General features: G+C 39.5%; 1 protein-coding gene across 1 annotated transcript in view; it reads left to right on the top strand.

The window, feature by feature from the left end:
* The window catches only part of LOC139980526 (myb-binding protein 1A-like protein), a 39,996-nt gene that overhangs the window by 11,589 nt on the left and 8,307 nt on the right, over positions 1 to 20,100 (top strand). Inside the window, exons 14-35 of the mRNA XM_071992224.1 lie at positions 624 to 720; positions 1,471 to 1,547; positions 2,421 to 2,471; positions 2,926 to 3,087; positions 3,235 to 3,298; positions 4,344 to 4,486; positions 5,078 to 5,141; positions 5,482 to 5,588; positions 6,287 to 6,427; positions 7,296 to 7,438; positions 7,834 to 7,891; positions 8,275 to 8,391; positions 12,240 to 12,318; positions 13,291 to 13,340; positions 14,866 to 14,904; positions 15,598 to 15,668; positions 16,187 to 16,238; positions 16,909 to 16,977; positions 17,620 to 17,667; positions 18,217 to 18,273; positions 18,874 to 18,984; positions 19,764 to 19,876. Coding sequence (XP_071848325.1) covers positions 624 to 720; positions 1,471 to 1,547; positions 2,421 to 2,471; positions 2,926 to 3,087; positions 3,235 to 3,298; positions 4,344 to 4,486; positions 5,078 to 5,141; positions 5,482 to 5,588; positions 6,287 to 6,427; positions 7,296 to 7,438; positions 7,834 to 7,891; positions 8,275 to 8,391; positions 12,240 to 12,318; positions 13,291 to 13,340; positions 14,866 to 14,904; positions 15,598 to 15,668; positions 16,187 to 16,238; positions 16,909 to 16,977; positions 17,620 to 17,667; positions 18,217 to 18,273; positions 18,874 to 18,984; positions 19,764 to 19,876 — 1,913 coding nt within the window. The remainder of the gene's footprint in view (positions 1 to 623; positions 721 to 1,470; positions 1,548 to 2,420; positions 2,472 to 2,925; positions 3,088 to 3,234; positions 3,299 to 4,343; positions 4,487 to 5,077; positions 5,142 to 5,481; positions 5,589 to 6,286; positions 6,428 to 7,295; positions 7,439 to 7,833; positions 7,892 to 8,274; positions 8,392 to 12,239; positions 12,319 to 13,290; positions 13,341 to 14,865; positions 14,905 to 15,597; positions 15,669 to 16,186; positions 16,239 to 16,908; positions 16,978 to 17,619; positions 17,668 to 18,216; positions 18,274 to 18,873; positions 18,985 to 19,763; positions 19,877 to 20,100) is intronic.

The raw sequence follows: 20,100 nt of genomic DNA, 5'->3' as shown, positions 1-20,100 counted from the left end.
CTGACAAAATGCTCTAAGGGTGGTCTTTAATTTATCAAATTTTTTATCAAATTAGCAAGGCACGAAAAGGGTCATTTCCGGCGATCTAGGGAGTATCTTTACTCAAAAAATGTCTGTATGCTCTGCGCCAACCTATGGTGGCGCTCCACTTTGATAGTGTCAAAGGCGCTCTACAGACCATTCTCGCCTCTCCTGACCAATACCCCTAGTATACCTCCGCCACTGTATGATGGTATATGAGATTCACTATGCAAAATGATAAATAGTGACAAGGCAACAACAGGCAAACTGTAGAGTGAAACAAAGTTATTCTCTGCGATTAAGGTTAAGTCTTTCAGCATGCTTTGTAGACCTTTTTGTGTGAACTAATACCATCAAGGGGTATTTGCATGCTAAATTAAACATGGACTTTGTAAATCTATGGAGCTTATATTTGTTTCTCCAGAAGATGCACAAAGTCCTAACATTTTGAACAAAGAGGTCATAGAAGTACTTAACGATTTAATGACTTTATTTACATTTTTTGTTTATATTTTTAATGCAAAACTTATCCTCAAACCACAAGAGATCTTAAATGAAAGTGCAATAAATGAATGTTTATATATGTGGATTTTTTTTAATAGGCCAATTATCCACCAATCACAGGGGATCTTAGAGAGGAGATAGCTCAACATTTTTATTCAGCGGTGGAGATCCTTAGCAACAGTCCACCTTTTCATGGTGAGTCCAAATTGCAATATGTGGATATATTGTTAAAGTTCCCAATGCTTTTAACTGGCCATAAGTTTTAATCTCGTAACATATCAGATTTGGAATAAGAGAAAAGTAAATTTTCAGTAGTATAAACCAAACTCAAAGTACACTGGATTACAGCAAATTAGTAACAAACTAGAGCTTTACAGGAACTCAGGTACCTTTATGCACCCTAGATATTGCTTGATTATGATTTTCATATAAATTTAAACACAAACCAGGAAATGTTCCCATCTGTTATATAAGTCTTTGTTAGTTCCAATATTAGACAGACATGGCATCAAATTTGTAATCTAAAATTTGTTTAATTTTTTTTATAACCACAAATGAAACCATATGTTGTTACAAAGAGAAACCAGGGCTTTAGATTTGACTGCTCATTCATGCTCGGAAACACATACCTCTGCTTGGATATTAAGATATTAGCTTGGATTACAACATATTACCATCAAATGATTTCCCCATCGAGAACCGATTTGCTCGATATTTTTAACCGAAGACACTGTCTGAAAAGAAGAATTTTTTTGTGGCTTCAATTTCATTTCTGATTAAAAAAAAAACATGTCTCCTTAATGTTTTGATAAGAGATATACCTCATCTGTTATCCTTGATTTTATAATCCTGTTTGCTTTTTGCACCTGGCAATCTGCCTTATCATCAGTATCAAGTTTTAATGATCAGAAACAACTAAAATGCATATTTGGTTTTCATTGACAGCCGAACCAGATCTACGGCTTCATGGTGTTGCTCCAGATGGCACTCTACGGGCATACAAATTGGTCAACCATGCTAAGGTGAGGGTTGTCATGGTGAATTAATGTTTGCACGTCCACCTTAAAGCAATTCAGGCACTGTTCTTGTTTACATTATCTCTTTGTCATAGTAACATGATCAAAGATTCAAAAATAGAAAGACTATATATGAAACTTGTTTTCCTTCCCAGAAAGAATTTCAAATATTTACAGGGAACTTTATGTAAACAGCTTCTGAAAATTCACACTAAATCTGTAAAAACAAAGCAATTGATAGGAGGTACGGGGACTTCAAATACTCCTGCAAATATTTTCAGATATTTTCCCTTATAAGGAGTTATGCCCTAATCAACATACTGCTTTGTATGAGAGATTGGATGTGGAAAGTACATTTGTCTGGATGAACATTCTGTCGAATAATAAATACAGAGAGTTTAATATTCATAAAATGCAGGCAGCATATGTCTTCAGGATCAAATCTCTCCAGGAAATCTTACCATTTTTTTTTTTTCGGTTGGGTGTTTCTTCATGTGAAGTTGATATCATATTATGCATGCATATTATGCAACAGCTGCTATATATAATTTGCTGGCTACCCACCCTTTACCCCACACCCTTGGTCTTTTGCAGTAGCATCCTTTTTGTATCCAAATCCCATAATTGGATTAAATTGTTTTGTTGCTTACGCCGAGCAAAATAATGCATAATGAGGTTCATAATTTAAAAGAAAACAAGAGCTGGACCTGAGAACTAAGGCAAAATTTACCATGATCTTTTAGAATACACACACGTAGACACACACAAAACATTCCACAATACAAAAACAAGTGCTTCTGATCAGAGTGATGTACAGTTTTGCAGTAGAGATTGTGCATATCTTTATTTATATATTTTTTGATTTCCATCTTCTTTTAGACATTACTCTCATCAGATTCAGTGGAATGCCTGACACCATTCTCTGAAGAAGTAAGTACCTCTGTCATCCAGACTTAGACAAGACCGGATACAGCTCAAGTAGTATTGTACCCAGTTAATTGTCGTCATAGTCGTCTTTTCATGTTTGCTTTATGTGTGAAATTGGATTTGGTGCTTATCAGGTTATTTTTGTTGTGTTGTTTGCTTCATTTGTGTTTTCTTTTCGGGAGTCTACTTGCACAATATCTGCTGGTTTTAGATCTACACGCCTGTTTTAGTTTGATCAATTAAAATCTTATTTTAATAAAAGGCAGAGGTAGGTTTTGGTGAAATTGTTGGCACAACGTAAAGATTGCTTCAAGATCTTCTTGATCAATTAAAGCAAAACTGCAAGGGTTTAGCACTCTACAGGTTTAATTACAGTGTTATTTTTTAAACTTACAGAGGAATCTTTCCTTCTTGACCTCGTAGTCCCTCACTACTTTGTTTCTACATTTGATTTTAGGTTCAAGAGGCTTGGGAGACGATGATAGCTACAGTCGATAAAATTCACAAGAAGTATTCGGACGGTACTTCAGCCACCGCCGGTCTCGCCTTCCAGCTGCTCTTTCTTCAGGTCGGTCTACAAACCTTCCGTGAACCGGAGCAGTGTGCCGAGATTCTAGAGGTGAGGGACGTTAACCTACACTGGGTACATTTAGTGGCAATGTATGGCTTTAGATTTCAACTGTTATGTATACTCTGACCGAGCTACGTTTTACGCAGAAATGAAGATATCTATTAATTCGTGCTTTTTCCCCTTTTTTTTACGCAGGATCTTCAACTATGTTTTGAGAAAGCCATGGGAAAGAAAGACAAATTGAAAAAGAAAACAGATGGTTAGTTTAGGATAATTTTCTGACAATAACAGATAAACAATGAAAACATAATATTCTCTGATAGCATAATATTCTCTAATAGCATAATATTATATGATAGCTTTATATTCTCTAATAGCATACTATTCTCTGATAGCATAATATTCTCTAATAGCATAATATTCTCTGATAGCATAATATTCTCTGATAGCATACTATTCTCTGATAGCATACTATTCTCTGATAACATAATATTCTTTGATAGCATGTAATGGGAGATCATGATGTCACTTGATAGAACTAAAATGGAGGACTGGACTGGAGAAATTGTGCATTTTACACTAGAATTACCCAGATGGGGAAATTTCACCAAAAACATCTCTGTTTGATTAAACTTATCAAGAATGTGTGAGAGTAAATTGTAACAATTTTAGTCTTGTTACAAGTATGTACCACTCACCTCGACCACCCCAAAACTAATTTCATCTCATTTTTTGTAAAATCAATGGTTATAAAAATATGAAAAAAAGATTTATGCTCTAGATGGAGAGAAGTACTTTATATTTGAAAGTCAATCAATGAATGGAGAAAAACTTGTTCCCTTTATCTCCCAGCAACACAGTTCCTAATTTGAAAAGAGTTGTACATTAGACTCTTTAAATCAGTATTCACAGTACTCATTATAGTTATTCCTTGGCTTAAAACTCAAAATGGATGGTAAATATTACATGACGATGAATAGTCAGTGTTTATGAATTGCGTATTCATGTTATTCAGCAAAGAGACTTGTAGTTTTGAGTACAACAGTGTGAATATGAGTACAAGTAGAATACCCAGTGGTGTGAGTATTAGGACAAGAGTACAAGACCTAAGCATGAGTATGAATAATTCATTTCCAAAATGCCCCCCCCCCCCTCAAGTACAAGTATGAGTTAGAATCCATGAGAGTGAGTGCAAGGTATTGGTAACTATGATAGAATACGAGTACGGGACCCTCTATAAGTCTGCCGACAAAAAATCACTTTGAAGGATTGAATTATGAACTCTTCTATCTTTTCATTCTCAGAGCCAGAGTGGATGGAAGTGATCGTTGAAATATTGATCAGCCTGCTTGCCAGGTCCTCTCACCTCCTTCGAACCGTGGTCGAACATTCCTTCAAAATCATTTGTTCAAATCTCACAGAGAGCTCTCTGCAGCTCATCCTGGATGTAAGTCCTCAAAATCAATTCTATAATCAATTTAATATTTGTCAGAGATGATGTTAACATTTCGAAGGGCTGCAAAGAGCAGCAGTTTTGAAAACCGTATGAAGAATACAATAAATCATTGTTGGTAGTATATTTGACGAGAAATTCATGTTTTGAATGTCAATTGCCAAATGAAAGCCAGTTTTCTGCATGTTTAGTTAGATACACCTTAACTGCACAATATGGTTTTGCATGATAGTGGTTTATAAGGTTTCATTTATGTTAAATTGAACAGTTTTGGCTCATAGCAGTAAAGCTATGTATGAAGGAACCTATGCTATTGTCAGTGTGTGTGATTGTCAATCTGTCTGTCTGTTTGCCTGTCAGTCATGAGAAACAGCAAGATTAAAGCAAATAAGGGTAATTTTATCAGGGATTATAATCACTCAAGTTAAGCCATTTGAAGTGTTTACTTTTTATATGGTATTGAGGTTGAGATTTGAAGTACTTATGTTACTTCAATGCTCAAGAACTGTTCATTCTTGAAATGATCCTTCATGAACTCGTCAATCCTCAATTAATCTTTTGGCTCCCTTTGTTTCTGATGCGCAGATGTTTGATCCAGATAAACAGAAGCTGATGTCTCTTTTGTCTTTTGATGGCGATGAAGAATCAGGTAAAATTGAGAAAAATGATCAATTTCACAGATGTTGAGGTGATTCTTTATTTCCGTAAGATAATATTAGAAATAAATTTGAACTGATCTGAATTTTAATAGTGCATTAAAAGTACTTGGACATTCACTCCTCTTTGTTGTGTCTCTGTCAGTTTTTTTGCTGCAACCGTTGCTAAGGTATATGTACAAACTTACAACATGATGCATGATTGACTCTGTGCAGTATTAAAGAATTATGTATGGTAGTTATCAGCTGGGTTAATACAAGGTTATAATCATCTTGGTAATCCATGGATAATCTGGGTTATTTTCACTTGGTTTTTTTTGCTCTGTTTCTCAGATGGTGAAGATGAGGAGTTGATAGAGGAAGATGCTGCTCTGGAAGAAGATGAAGATGGAGAAGGAGGAGAAAATAAAATATTAAACGGAAAGAAAAGAACCACAGAGGTATAACTTTTGGATTGAAAGTGGTAGTTGTTGTTATGTTTGCATCATCGCATCTCCCGTCTAGTGCATCCATTAGCACAATAGTTGTTTTATTAATTTTATTTTATTTTATTTATTCCATTGTAAATATAAATTTATAAATAAGATAAGAAGTATATAAAGGAAACATAATTACAGTGATTAGTTAGAGGTCAAATTTGAAAACATTAAAGTATACTAAAGATATCAATATTGAATATTATAATACTTCAGATGATTATAACAGGGGTTCTGAAACTCCATTTTTGGTAAAAAGTGCAGCTTCTGTAAATAAAGGAATTTCTAAAAAGTGTGATTTTAAAACTTGGAGTGAGTTGAGGATTTCTGAAATTGTATTTTGTATTATTGCACAGAGAGGTTATAGTTCACAATGTAAGAGGATGATCTTTGCAGGCAAGTATATTTTTGGCAAGTCTAACAAAATCAATCCTAACAATATCAATAACATGCTGCAATAGAGTCTCAACCGGTCTTTAATGCACTGATAAGAGTCTTTAAACTTTGCAAAGAAGATATTTTAGTAACGTTTAGTAAAGGCTTGTCATTCTTTTATTAAGTAAATAAGGAAGGGAAGGATAAATAGCTCCATGTGTATGAATCAAAGCGGCAAGGTTTATTCTCAGATTCTTTGAAACAAATGTCTGAATTTTACTCCTCAGGATGTCGATGAAGATGAAGATTCGGATTCGTCAGATGACGACGACGATGATGAAGATGAAGAAACTGCTCCTGTAGATGCTGCTTTTAGGAAGGAAGTCATGAATGCTCTCGGTGACGCCGGCGTACTGAAACAACAAGAGGTATGAAAATTATGAAGTTTAAGTAATTTAAAAAAATTATATTGTCTAATTACACTACTAGTGTCAGATATGACTGGACTAGCAGTAATATGATATGAAATCAAAATGAACCAAAGAAAATGCCTGCTTTACCGCCCCCTCTCCTCTCCCCCCCCTTCCCAGTGATGCCTGCATACTAAAACAACATTAGGTATGAATTTTATGTAATTAAAAAAAAACATTGTGTTGTCTAACTACACTACTAGGGTCACATATGACTCAACTAGCAGTGGTGTGATATGAAATAAAAATGAACCAAAGAAAATGCCTGCATTACCTTCCCCTCACCACCTCCCCCCCCCCTCGTCCCCCCTCCAGGTGATGCCGGCATACTGAAACAACATTAGGTATGAAATTTTTGAATTGTATGTAATTAAAAAACATTGTATTGTCTAATTATACTATGAGTATCACATATGATTTGGCAAGCAGTAATGTGATATGAAATACATATGAACCAAAGAAAATACCTGCATTACCTTTCCCCTCCCCCACCCATCCCCATGCAGCCCCTCCCCTGCGGTGCCAAACCATTCTTGCTTGTGTAGACAAACATCCCCACTATGTACTGAGCTCAAGATATTTCGCTGTTATAATTGTCAACATCTCATAGTTATTCTAATCTTTATGTGTCCGAACCCAACAACACTGAAAATCACTTGTGAGAATAGATATTTATCTGATAGTCGATATTAACCTTTTTTCTTATAATTTCTCTGCTTCTAAGATGCCTGAATATTTTTCATTCCTTCTATATCTGGTTTTGATCTGTATCTTGTCTAATGATTTGATTATCTATTCATCAATTTAATTATTTAAATGTCCTCAGGATGACTCTGATAGTGACCTCAACGACGAAGCCATGGCCGCCTTCGACGATACCCTCGCTGACGTATTCCGAACCAAGAAGAAGAAGAATCAAAAGTTTGATGCCAAGCTTAACGAGGAGACCGTTGTCCACTTCAAGCTGAGGTAAGGACGGCCAACTTTGTTATTGATATGTCTGAGTGTTCCTAGTGGCATATTGTGATGTCTGGTATTTAATAAAAACCTTTCAACTGTGTGCAGTTATTTTATATGTAGAAGCAGCTATATGGAATTTCTAGTTTTTTTCTGCACAATTTTGACCAGAACTGCTCAAAGTACGATCAACCTGGGAGGCACCCATCTAACTTTTTCACTCACTGAATATTAAGTATAAATATAAAGAGTGATTTTATCAGATTTGGCATGGGCATCATTAAACATGCCACTGAAGCAGCAAATCCATCTTCATGGTCAAGTGCCATTCATTTGTAATTTGGTTTTACTTTGTTACACTTTGTTATACTCTGTGATATTAATGGGCTTATTTTCTTTCTTCCCAGAGCGTTTCAATTGTTGGATATCTTCATTAAGAAAAATCCAGATAGTCCTTTATTGATTGTGAGTAATTTTTGATACCATGTTCATGTCCTGTAATCGGCATTCCGTAGATTGTTAGGTGACATTCTTGTTTGTCCCTGTGAACCTCACAACCAACTATTAAAGCTGGTCATATTGTGTAGTGTTAGATTAATAATGCCAGGCATGCATAGAACAGACCGCAGACTGCAAAATTAGCATGGCGTTGAAATGATACCAAGAGACCGGCCACTACGTAACTGCTTCGCCAAGTCTACAGGTTATTTCAATATAACTTGGGCTTATTCATGCCACCCCCCCCCAACCTCCTTAGAGTGTTTCATGTACACATAAGTGGCATTTTGTTGTGATTTTTTTTTAAGATTTAAGTGTGACTTGACACTAAATTTTTCTTTCTCCTTCAGAAAATGGTCTACCCACTGCTGGTGATTGCTGGGACTGTGAAAGGCCAGAGGGATGCGATGATCCTGGCAGAGAGAGCAGCACAGTTGCTGGAGATTAAATTCTTCAAGGCTAAGAAGGTAGATCTTGCTGATTGGTTGGATAGGAATGTGATTGGTAGCAGGAGATCATTGATATGCTGAGAGGGTATAGGAGAATAAAAGTAGATAGAGGCAGAGATGGGTGTGGTGAGGAAAGGGAGATGGTGTGCTGAGGGAAGGGAGATGGTGTGCAGAGGGAGGGAGATGGTGTGCTGAGGGAAGGGAGATTGTGTGCAGAGGGAAGGGAGATGGTGTGCAGAGGGAGATGGTGTGCTGAGGGAAGGGAGATGGTGTGCTGAGGGAAGGGAGATGGTGTGCTGAGGGAAGGAGATGGTGTGCAGAGGGAGGGGAGATGGTGTGCAGAGGGAAGGGAGATGGTGTGCTGAGGGAAGGAGATGGTGTGCAGAGAGAGGGGAGATGGTGTGCAGAGGGAAGGGAGATGGTGTGCAGAGGGAAGGGAGATGGTGTGCAGAGGGAAGGGAGATGGTGTGCAGAGGGAAGGGAGATGGTGTGCAGAGGGAAGGGAGATGGTGTGTGCAGAGGGAGGGGAGATGGTGTGCAAAGGAAGAGAGATGGTGTGCAGAGGGAAGGGAGATGGTGTGCAGAGGGAAGGGAGATGGTGTGTGCAGAGGGAGGGGAGATGGTGTGCAAAGGAAGAGAGATGGTGTGCAGAGGGAAGGGGGATGGTGTACAGAGGGAAGGGAGATGGTGTGTAGAGGGAAGGGAGATGGTGTGCAGAGGGAGGGGAGATGGTGTGCAGAGGGAAGGGAGATGGTGTGCAGAGGGAAGGGAGATGGTGTGCAGAGGGAAGGGAGATGGTGTGTGCAGAGGGAGGGGAGATGGTGTGCAAAGGAAGAGAGATGGTGTGCAGAGGGAAGGGGGATGGTGTACAGAGGGAAGGGAGATGGTGTGTAGAGGGAAGGGAGATGGTGTGCAGAGGGAGGGGAGATGGTGTGCAGAGGGAAGGGAGATGGTGTGCAGAGGGAAGGGAGGTGGTGTGCAGAGGGAAGGGAGATGGTGTGCAGAGGGAAGGGAGATGGTGTGTGCAGAGGGAGGGGAGATGGTGTGCAAAGGAAGAGAGATGGTGTGCAGAGGGAAGGGAGATGGTGTGCAGAGGGAAGGGAGATGGTGTGCAGAGGGAAGGGAGATGGTGTGTGCAGAGGGAAGGGAGATGGTGTGCAGAGGGAAGGGAGATGGTGTGCAGAGGGAAGGGAGATGGTGTGTGCAGAGGGAGGGGAGATGGTGTGCAAAGGAAGAGAGATGGTGTGCAGAGGGAAGGGGGATGGTGTACAGAGGGAAGGGAGATGGTGTACAGAGGGAAGGGAGATGGTGTGCTGAAGGAAGGGAGATGGTGTGCATAGGAAAGGGAGATGGTGTGCAGAAGGAAGGAGATGGTGTGCAGAGGGAAGGGAGATGGTGTGTAGAGGGAAGGGAGATGGTGTACAGAGGGAAGGGAGATGGTGTGCTGAAGGAAGGGAGATGGTGTGCATAGGGAAGGGAGATGGTGTGCAGAAGGAAGGGAGATGGTGTGCAGAGGGAAGGGAGATGGTGTACAGAGGGAAGGGAGATGGTGTGTAGAGGGAAGGGAGATGGTGTACAGAGGGAAGGGAGATGGTGTGCTGAAGGAAGGGAGATGGTGTGCATAGGGAAGGGAGATGGTGTGCAGAAGGAAGGGAGATGGTGTGCAGAGGGAAGGGAGATGGTGTGTAGAGGGAAGGGAGATGGTGTGCAGAGGGAAGGGAGATGGTGTGCTGAAGGAAGGGAGATGGTGTGCATAGGGAAGGGAGATGGTGTGCAGAAGGAAGGGAGATGGTGTGCAGAGGGAAGGGAGATGGTGTACAGAGGGAAGGGAGATGGTGTGCTGAGGGAAGGGAGATTGTGTGCAGAGGGAAGGGAGATGGTGTGTGCAGAGGGAGGGGAGATGGTGTGTGCAGAGGGAGGGGAGATGGTGTGCAGAGGGAAGGGAGATGGTGTGTTGAGGGAAGGGAGATGGTGTGCAGAGGGAGGGAGATGGTGTGCTGAGGGAAGGGAGATTGTGTGCAGAGGGAAGGGAGATGGTGTGCAGAGGGAAGGGAGATGGTGTGTGCAGAGGGAAGGGAGATGGTGTGCAGAGGGAGATGGTGTGCTGAGGGAAGGGGGATGGTGTGCAGAGGGAGGGAGATGGTGTGCTGAGGGAAGGGAGATTGTGTGCAGAGGGAAGGGAGATGGTGTGCAGAGGGAGATGGTGTGCAGAGGGAAGGGGGATGGTGTACAGAGGGAAGGGAGATGGTGTACAGAGGGAAGGGAGATGGTGTGCTGAAGGAAGGGAGATGGTGTGCATAGGGAAGGGAGATGGTGTGCAGAAGGAAGGGAGATGGTGTGCAGAGGGAAGGGAGATGGTGTGTAGAGGGAAGGGAGATGGTGTACAGAGGGAAGGGAGATGGTGTGCTGAAGGAAGGGAGATGGTGTGCATAGGGAAGGGAGATGGTGTGCAGAAGGAAGGGAGATGGTGTGCAGAGGGAAGGGAGATGGTGTACAGAGGGAAGGGAGATGGTGTGTAGAGGGAAGGGAGATGGTGTACAGAGGGAAGGGAGATGGTGTGCTGAAGGAAGGGAGATGGTGTGCATAGGGAAGGGAGATGGTGTGCAGAAGGAAGGGAGATGGTGTGTAGAGGGAAGGGAGATGGTGTGTAGAGGGAAGGGAGATGGTGTACAGAGGGAAGGGAGATGGTGTGCTGAAGGAAGGGAGATGGTGTGCATAGGGAAGGGAGATGGTGTGCAGAAGGAAGGGAGATGGTGTACAGAGGGAAGTGAGATGGTGTACAGAGGGAAGGGAGATGGTGTGCTGAAGGAAGGGAGATGGTGTGCAGAGGGAAGGGAGATGGTGTGCAAAGGAAGAGAGATGGTGTGCAGAGGGAAGGGGGATGGTGTACAGAGGGAAGGGAGATGGTGTGTAGAGGGAAGGGAGATGGTGTACAGAGGGAAGGGAGATGGTGTGCTGAAGGAAGGGAGATGGTGTGCATAGGGAAGGGAGATGGTGTGCAGAAGGAAGGGAGATGGTGTGCAGAGGGAAGGGAGATGGTGTGTAGAGGGAAGGGAGATGGTGTACAGAGGGAAGGGAGATGGTGTGCTGAAGGAAGGGAGATGGTGTGCATAGGGAAGGGAGATGGTGTGCAGAAGGAAGGGAGATGGTGTGCAGAGGGAAGGGAGATGGTGTACAGAGAGAAGGGAGATGGTGTACAGAGGGAAGGGAGATGGTGTGCTGAAGGAAGGGAGATGGTGTGCATAGGGAAGGGAGATGGTGTGCAGAAGGAATGGAGATGGTGTGCAGAGGGATGGGAGATGGTGTGCTGAGGGAAGGGAGATGGTGTGCAGAGGGAAGGGAGATGGTGTGTAGAGGGAAGGGAGATGGTGTGTTGAGGGAAGGGAGATGGTGTGCTGAGGAAGGGAGATGGTGTGCAGAGGGAAGGGAGATGGTGTGTAGAGGGAAGGGAGATGGTGTGCTGAAGGAAGGGAGATGGTGTGCAGAGGGAAGGGAGACGGTGTGTAGAGGGAAGGGAGATGGTGTGCTGAGGAAGGGAGATGGTGTGCAGAGGGAAGGGAGGAATGGATGGTGTGGTGAATACAGGAGAGGATAGATAGTGCAAGGGGACAGAGAGAGAGATGGATGGTATGAGGTTGTACATATAACATTACCAAGTGTTCTCAATGCCCTGTGTCCAGATGAAAATGGATTTTCATTTTTGTACATTGCTCATTGTGAATATTAGAACATTAATGTGACAATCACTATTTTTAGTGTAATACTTACTTCACAATGTTTAGGTTTCTAGCTTAATGTTACAGATCAAGTACAGTAAGGTTCATGTCTTCCCTCAATTTAATATTTCTACATGTTTCTCTTTGCAGTATCCACAAAGTATTTCCAAGAAAGATATTGCATACATCTCCGAGACCCTTGAAAAGTTGATGGACCGTGCAAAGCAAGGTTGGTACATTATACATATGAACAGCTTCCGAAAGGATCCAAATTTAATACTGTTAAAAGCTGTAGTGGACGCCTCCTGTTTTGCGGTTTAAGTCACTCAAAATAAAAGCTGTATTGGGTAAATCAACAATGGGAAACTGTCTGGAAAGTTGCAAAAACAATTTGAAGAGAGCAAAGAAATTTTTGGCCATATAGGTATTCTATTCAGTGATCCCAGGATCCATCCCTTAGTTAGTGGTGATCCCGATACAGCTATTTCCTGTCTAGGGGTGAATCCAGGGATCATAGCCCAGTTTCATCAATTAAACCTGGGAAGTCGACGGGAAGAGATTTCAAGAGAACTTAAGCTTCTGTAATAATTTGTACATGTAAATCAACAAGGGAAATCCAACCATTTGAAAATAGCAAAGGGCTTGTTGGGTAGACATGGAACTGGAAGCTCAGGGTGATAAGTCTGTGTGCTCTGCTAGCTATCCAAGACTCTAATATTTCTTTTTATTTATATTTTCTAGTTTAATAATTCTAAGAGACGATTGGCTCGTTTGGCAGAGCATAGGACTTGTATTGGTTACTGGCTCACATCCCAAAGCAAAATTGAAAGCTGTCATTGTTTACAGAATGAGAAATGTGAAAAATTTGACATCACTGTTGTTTACAGAAGTAGGTAGCTCGATTGTGAGGTAATGAGACATTATCACACCAGTTTGATAAAAAAATAAGGACAATCTTGAAACAATAAACTGCAACCCACTAGACTGTGTTCGACATAGTGACTGTTATGATTAACTACATCAATAGGTTGCCATAGTAACTATCAAACAGCTCATGAATCTGATAACTCTTTGTTGCTTGTTTCATCAGGCCTTTCCTTAATATATTAACTGAAATTTAAAAGATATGCAGTTTAGCTATATTTTCATGATTATTATTTTGTAATGCCATAACCTTTGAGTAACCTTTTTTCTCCCTTAGCCCATTCACTGAAGACTGTTACCCAGGTTTCACACTGTTGTACATACATAGTGAGTTATTTTACCAAAGGCTTTGCCAGTCTGTTCTCCCTAAGATACAAATATAAACCTAGCTGTATTATGTTCTCTGCGTATCAAACTATTTTAGGGAACTGTATGTGGGCGACCTAATGAATAGTTTGAACAGCTGACTTAACCACAATATCAAAACAAAAACCAGAAGTATCTCGAATAACAGATTGATTATTTGATGTTGTAGCTTTGTGAGGAACTTTTGTGGTCAGAATATTGTTCTATTGCCTGTGACTTTTCAAGGCCACCATATTCACATTGTATCCCACAATGCCATTGTATCAAAATAGAGATGAAGTTAGCACTAGTATATCATTGTTATGGTTATTGTAATGTATATTTATTATGTATAGTACATGCGTGTAACAATATAACTGCTGTTGTGATGTCTAAGATAATATGGCCAGTAATAAAGATGATTTACAATTGATCTGTTTACGTATTAGGCATATTACGATGTTGTAGAGATGTATTATATTACACCAGTACATAGGCGTATGTGGTAGGGATATATATAACATAACTGATGATTTTTATCATGGTATGATCCAATATTAAGTTTATACTATCAGGTGCTTTGGCAGTCTGTTGTTGAATATCAAACAGTGTGTGTGCCTTGTATAAGTTTTATAGTCACATTAAAGCTTCCATTTTGAACTGAATTTGTCATGATATGGTGTTAACGTAATCAACCAATAGCAGTAAAGATTCATGTCTAGAAACATATATGTTTCTTTAGTCAATGAAAAACACACTGTACTGCATAGACACCAAAGTGTGTTTGCAGACTAATGTAAAGTATATTAGAGTTGTGATACAATCTCATTTCCATATTGGATTAAATGGTGAATAACTCATCAGCAGAGACCAATGAAAAGGATGTGACCTCTGAGATCTCTTGGTTAGATATTCAATTTATGTGTAATTATTACATGGCTTCATCAGAATGCACAAAGGTACAAGTAAATCCAATAAACAGAAGGGGGAGGGGGGAGGTCAAAGGAACAACAGTGGTAGGGTCTAGGCCAAGAAGAGGGCCTGTGGATATGTGGGATGAAGAATAACTTCTTCTGAAATCCATAATGAACTTTGGGAAAATAGGAAAAAATTTATATTTCAAAACTGGGGCCCAGTGAACTAACTACACCAAGGGCCTGATTTGATTCGAATGCCATTGCATTACAGCACAATACAACTACCTAGAAATACTCAAATATCATATTTTGTTTGACAAGGTAATATTTGACAGAGTTAAAGACAATATGTTGCTTTTTGCTATTGACCTAAGAGTAGAAGTTGCAAGTAATTTTAAATTGAAAGTCCAGCCCTTTTAATTTAATACTGTAATAATATAGTAACATACATAAAGCATTGAACATCAACAGTCTTAAAGTTGTATTTTGTAATTTCATGTTTTTTCTTGCCAGACTATCGGTAGATACTATCCTCATCGTTTGTTAATTGTGCTTCAATGCTTTTCTCACTCTCTTTGTTTCTTCATTAGGTTAAAGTTATGAATGCCTGTCATAATAATGAAAAAATGGTAAGCACCTTCAGTTGTTTTTTCATGTCCTTTTGTGTTCATTAGCAGTTTTTTCAACAACTGCAGATGTGTACTAATTTTATGGAAAATTCTCCAGTGATTCTTAAGATATAAAGAACAGTGCGCCTCTGTTTTATTTGAAAGCCCCAGCAATTGTGTCTTCTGAGACTAAATACGAAGGTTGCCATCGATTGCTTTGGTGGCAAGCAAACAGACTCTACCTGCCACAACAGGCCACAATACATCAGAGTTGATAGTATAAATGTGATCGAAATGTATGCTATATTTGCTCTTGCAGCCTTGCAATAGAACTCTTAGCTTGCAGGTGGGGAGGGGAGGGGAGAGATTGAAAAACCTTGAAAATCACCTAGTTCATGGAGAGGCGTGTTGGACCAGTTGGCTACCATGTATAGAGTAGAAGGTTATCACACTGAAAAATTGAATTTCAATATTTGGTTGAATCATCAGAAGCGATTTGGAAGACAATGAGGAAGGCAGGCATTCATGGCCCCTGCATATATCTAGGGTTTGGAAGAGGGGAGGGGGAAGGGGAGGGGGAAGGGGAAGGGGAGGGGGAAAGAGGAGGGGGAAGAGGGGAGGGAGATGACCATTTTAGTCTTTTAGCCAGATAACTTCTGCATAGCCGTAGAAATATTCAATATGTAACATGTGCTTTGACTTCTGTACTTTCAGAGGAAACCTGTTGAGTTGGATGGAATAAAAACGTTATATTCATCAGCCCTGGCAGATTTCATGACTAAGAGGTAAGTCATGCTATAGATGTTTAAGTTAATGTTTTCATAAGTAATTGTTTTGATATTTGTCTTACAGTGTGTTACATACAGCTAGTAAACCTGTGTTCACTTGAACTTCTACTTAGTTCAGGGACTAATTGCCTTTGACATCAACTTTCAGCACTTTGGGTACATACAGAGACACTGGTATCTTCTGCTATGTTAATCAGTAACAGACTGTGACTAGGTTCTTGTTTGGTATAGTACTTGTTTTTATTTATTTATTAATTTTCGCCATGGAATGGATGAGATTTTGAACAGAATACAGGAGGTACTATTTTGAGTGGATTGTATGTAAATATGCTTGACTCTTGGTCTTTTTTATTTCTAAATAATTATTGTTCTCTTTATTTACATCGAAAGATCTAAATTATAACTTACATACATTTTGTTATATTCCTACGACAAGTCATGTGAAACTTTTTGTGCCATTTTATGCTGTGTTTATATGATCAAATAAACCAATTATTTTCTTCCCATTCTCGTAGATCAACTAACCTGCAACCTGTTTTGTTTCTGAATCTGATTCAGAAGGTTCCGGTGAGCAGAATTTCGTTTTTCTGTACAGTCGCTAGCATTTGTCCTCGACTTATTTGTACTACACTATGAAACATGTCATTTCTGGTCTAAAAAGTGTTTTCCCATTAAGGCTTCTGTTGCATCTGAGGAACTTATTCAAGTATCTATGTATTAGACTGAGTATACCAGCCACTTTAATATTTGAGCCTCATGTATCTAAGGGGTCATTTCTCAAGACCTATTAGTGTTATAGAAGTACAATCTGGACTGAGAGCAGTATTTTTTTAATGGTGTTCAACTCACCAAACTTGTTACAATGTTTAATTTTGTGCCTCGAGACATCCTTTCATGAAGTGTAACTTTTTCACTCTTGCTAATGATATTAGTTGGAAGATTGGGTCATGTTTTACCAAAACAGTTATGACACCTATCGTTATAATGAGATAAGAAAAAAACAACATTGTTACCATAACTGTTATGTGTGTTTAACTTCCCACGCAATGTATAAACATGCACGTAGTTTGGCGAGTTTTGTCACGACGATAAAATAAACCCCATCGAGTCTGTGAAAGAGATCAACATACTGACCCCAATGACCCTACCTTGCACTCCCGTTATCCTGCTATCGACAATGAACGACTTTTGTCTGGTACCTTTAATAACCCTATTTATTTATTGTCTTCTGTTGCAGGAAGTAGCCTGGCTGTTAGTAGAGGAGTTTGCAGAGTACATTAACACAGGACTATTGACCTACAGACAGGTATGCTATGAATGGCATTATATATATCAGGGAAGAGCAGTAATTAGCATAGCTATTGTATTGGTGAATGATGTTGTTGGGGATATGTCTATGTAAAAAAAATGACTGTGAAATGTGAATGTTGGTTGTTAAGATATGACCTTGTAGAAGGAAACTGGTGCATATGCAAGTGTAACTTTGTGAATTGTCTATTCAGTAAATATTGATATTTTTACCAAGACGTTCCTTTGAAGAATATTGAAAAGTGTTTGGGACCTTCACTGATGATGATGACTTCTATCCCTCAGATGGGTGTAATACATTCCCATGTCTGTTCATTGGTTCTTGAATTTACACAAAAAATGTTGGGTGATGTGTGGTTGATGTGTGAAGAACAGTTTCTCCATGGAAAATTAATTTTTTCAAATGATTTCTTCATTATGAAAGCTGTTTCAGCTGGTCTTTCAAAGGAAATAAATTTGCTTTTTGTGATTGATGTACCCCTATTTTTGGTGTTTTCTTGCAGTACACACATTTACCATTACATAGGATTGATATCATATATGTCACAACCATAGGAACCCACCCCCCCCCCTCTCATTTTATGCTTGTAACTTGAGGTATTGTAAGTCACTGTATATATATATATTTCATCTTACTTAGATTCAAGCGTGTGTGATGCTCTCAGCCATCTGTAAGGCTCAATTCAAGGTATTTATGCTTACTTTTTAGAGTTATAGAAATTCCAGTATAACTGTGCTAAACATTCAGTTACTATGTAAGGCTCTTGATTCAAAATAATAGCAGAAATTTGTAGGGATTTTTTTTTAAATTTATTTTTATTTTGAATGAGTCTTTGCATTTTCAAAATTTGAATTTGGAGCTTTTAGGAGTAACAACTTATAAGAGTCAACAATTCAATCTGGCTGTAAGTGGTTGCTAAGAGATGAAATGGGTAACCTATTGACAGGTTTTTGTTTAGTTTAGTTTCAGTATGATACTGTATTGGGACTAATCATTCAGGACCCATGAGGATGGGAGGGGAAGGGGGAGTTTGTATCATGGAAACTTTAATGGTGAGAAGTATTTTCAATGATCTAACATCACATTGTCATATCACTGTTGCTTGTTCCATAGATTCAAGAAGCGATTTTAGGTTCATTCCTGTCTTAATCGTTCTTTAATTTAATGAAATAATAGCATCTTCAGTGGTTTTTATCCGACACGGATGGTTAAATAAACTCTCTCTGTCTTTCTCAGGGCTCTGAGAGTGAACATGCCGATCTAGTAACTACTGTACAGAAATCGCTGAATAAGGTAAAACTATCATTGTATATCAGATTGGAAGAATTTAATTTTGTCTGCTCTGTTGCTTATTAACAATAACTAAACATTTTGCTTGTACTGAAAGCTGCAGGAATTTTCCTGAAATTGAAAAACAATGTACGTTTTGCTTGTTTTGGTGTTATGAAAATTACTGTCTGAAGCTCAGTTGTAAGTAGACTGTTTTGCCCACAAATGTGGGAGACACCAGGCAATAAGTTCCAAAGAGTGGGTATTAAAGTTCACCTGTGTTGCCTGCAAATATTCTAGAAATCCAAATATGGTCGAACATTATCACAACCTATTTAACTGCCACTGTTAGTGTTATTTTCCATCTTCTGAGATGTTCACACATCTAATTTGGCTTTCCTCATAGTCAGAGAATAATCTGAAAGTGAAAAACCTCTGAGACTGTACTGTAGGATATTTCTAACAAGTTGAGCTTCCTAGACTTTGTGGGCATTACTGATGAACCTTTACAGCAAATGTCCAAGTCAGGATGGATTACAATTTGATAATATTACTTCAATCCATGGAAGTTAAGAGCAGAAAGTGTCTCATTTGCATCTTCTCTTTCTTTCTTCCTGCATCAAGGCACTATCCAACGTCCTAGAGAACACCAGCAGCTCCAAACCAAAGTTTGTAAGAGAGATTCTGGTCGCCGTGCAGCAGTTTTCTGTTTTTGCTCACAGGTCATCAAATGAGGTAAGGTCCAAATGATGTCTTAAACCATTCTCACCCATCTTTTTATCGAGTGCAAGAGATATGTGAGTTTACCCAAAGGCATTATAGAGAGGCATAAATGTAATAGGTCAGTAAAATCAAATGCAATGATGGAACTGTGTATTATGGATCTTGGTTAACATGAATACTGCTTTCAAGTCCAGTAGTATCCCAGTACTGGTCGATCCTTGCAGATGGACCCCTGCTCCCCCTCCTCCCCCTCCTCCTCCTCCCATGAAGAAAATAGGAATGATATGAACATGATATACGATGTGAATTTCATAAAGTGTCTGCCATCTTTCACCTGATTGGTTACTATGGTAATTCTCCTTATCTATGGTCCCCTATAATGAGACACTCCATGAGACTTATTTAAAGAGCAGCCCAGTGTAGAGTTGCAGTGTCATAACTGTTGTCATGGCGAGGTTTGAAGGACATTTGGGTGGTCAATTGGTGAACTAATGAAAATTCCTTGTTTAGAAAATATTTCGATCTAGACATCACCTCATTAATATCTGTGCTGTATATGTATAATAAGCTTTAGCTAACCTGTTACCAATGACCATCTGTACTTCTCTGTACTGATCATTTAGAATAAAACATAAAAACATATCTGTTTTGTTGGTTTGCTTTTGTTTTAGTATTTTCCCTTCTGATTATCATTAAACAACAGCAATTATTACTTAACCGTCCTGGATCTGTTGTAGTCTTTCTGATCGGTCAACTGTTTCTTTTTCATTGTTTTTCTTCACACCCATTAGCCTCCTAACCTGTCTCAGCTGGTCAGTTCATTAGAAAAGATGAAAGCCACCTTCAAGACTCCAGTCTTTATCGCCTCTGTCGTACAGAATTCGATCAACGCAGCATTAAATCAGTGAGTCTGTTAATCATTTACCCAGGTCCGCTTTTGAACCGTTTGCAACAGTTCGGTTGCTCTTGCGCTTTAAACATTCAATATGTAGGATATTGTCTATTCTTTTGGTGTACCTAGCAAGCAGAAGAGAAATCAATTGCAAAACCTGCAAATCTTTAGTATTTACGATATTATAGATGATAAGATTTTACTAATTTGGTGGATGACTGAGGCCAAGAATTCGA

The sequence above is a fragment of the Apostichopus japonicus genome, chromosome 15, assembly GCF_037975245.1.
Source record: "Apostichopus japonicus isolate 1M-3 chromosome 15, ASM3797524v1, whole genome shotgun sequence".
Lineage (NCBI taxonomy): Eukaryota > Metazoa > Echinodermata > Holothuroidea > Aspidochirotida > Stichopodidae > Apostichopus > Apostichopus japonicus.
Note: the sequence above shows the minus strand (reverse complement) of the source record. Positions and strands in the feature narration are given on the sequence as shown.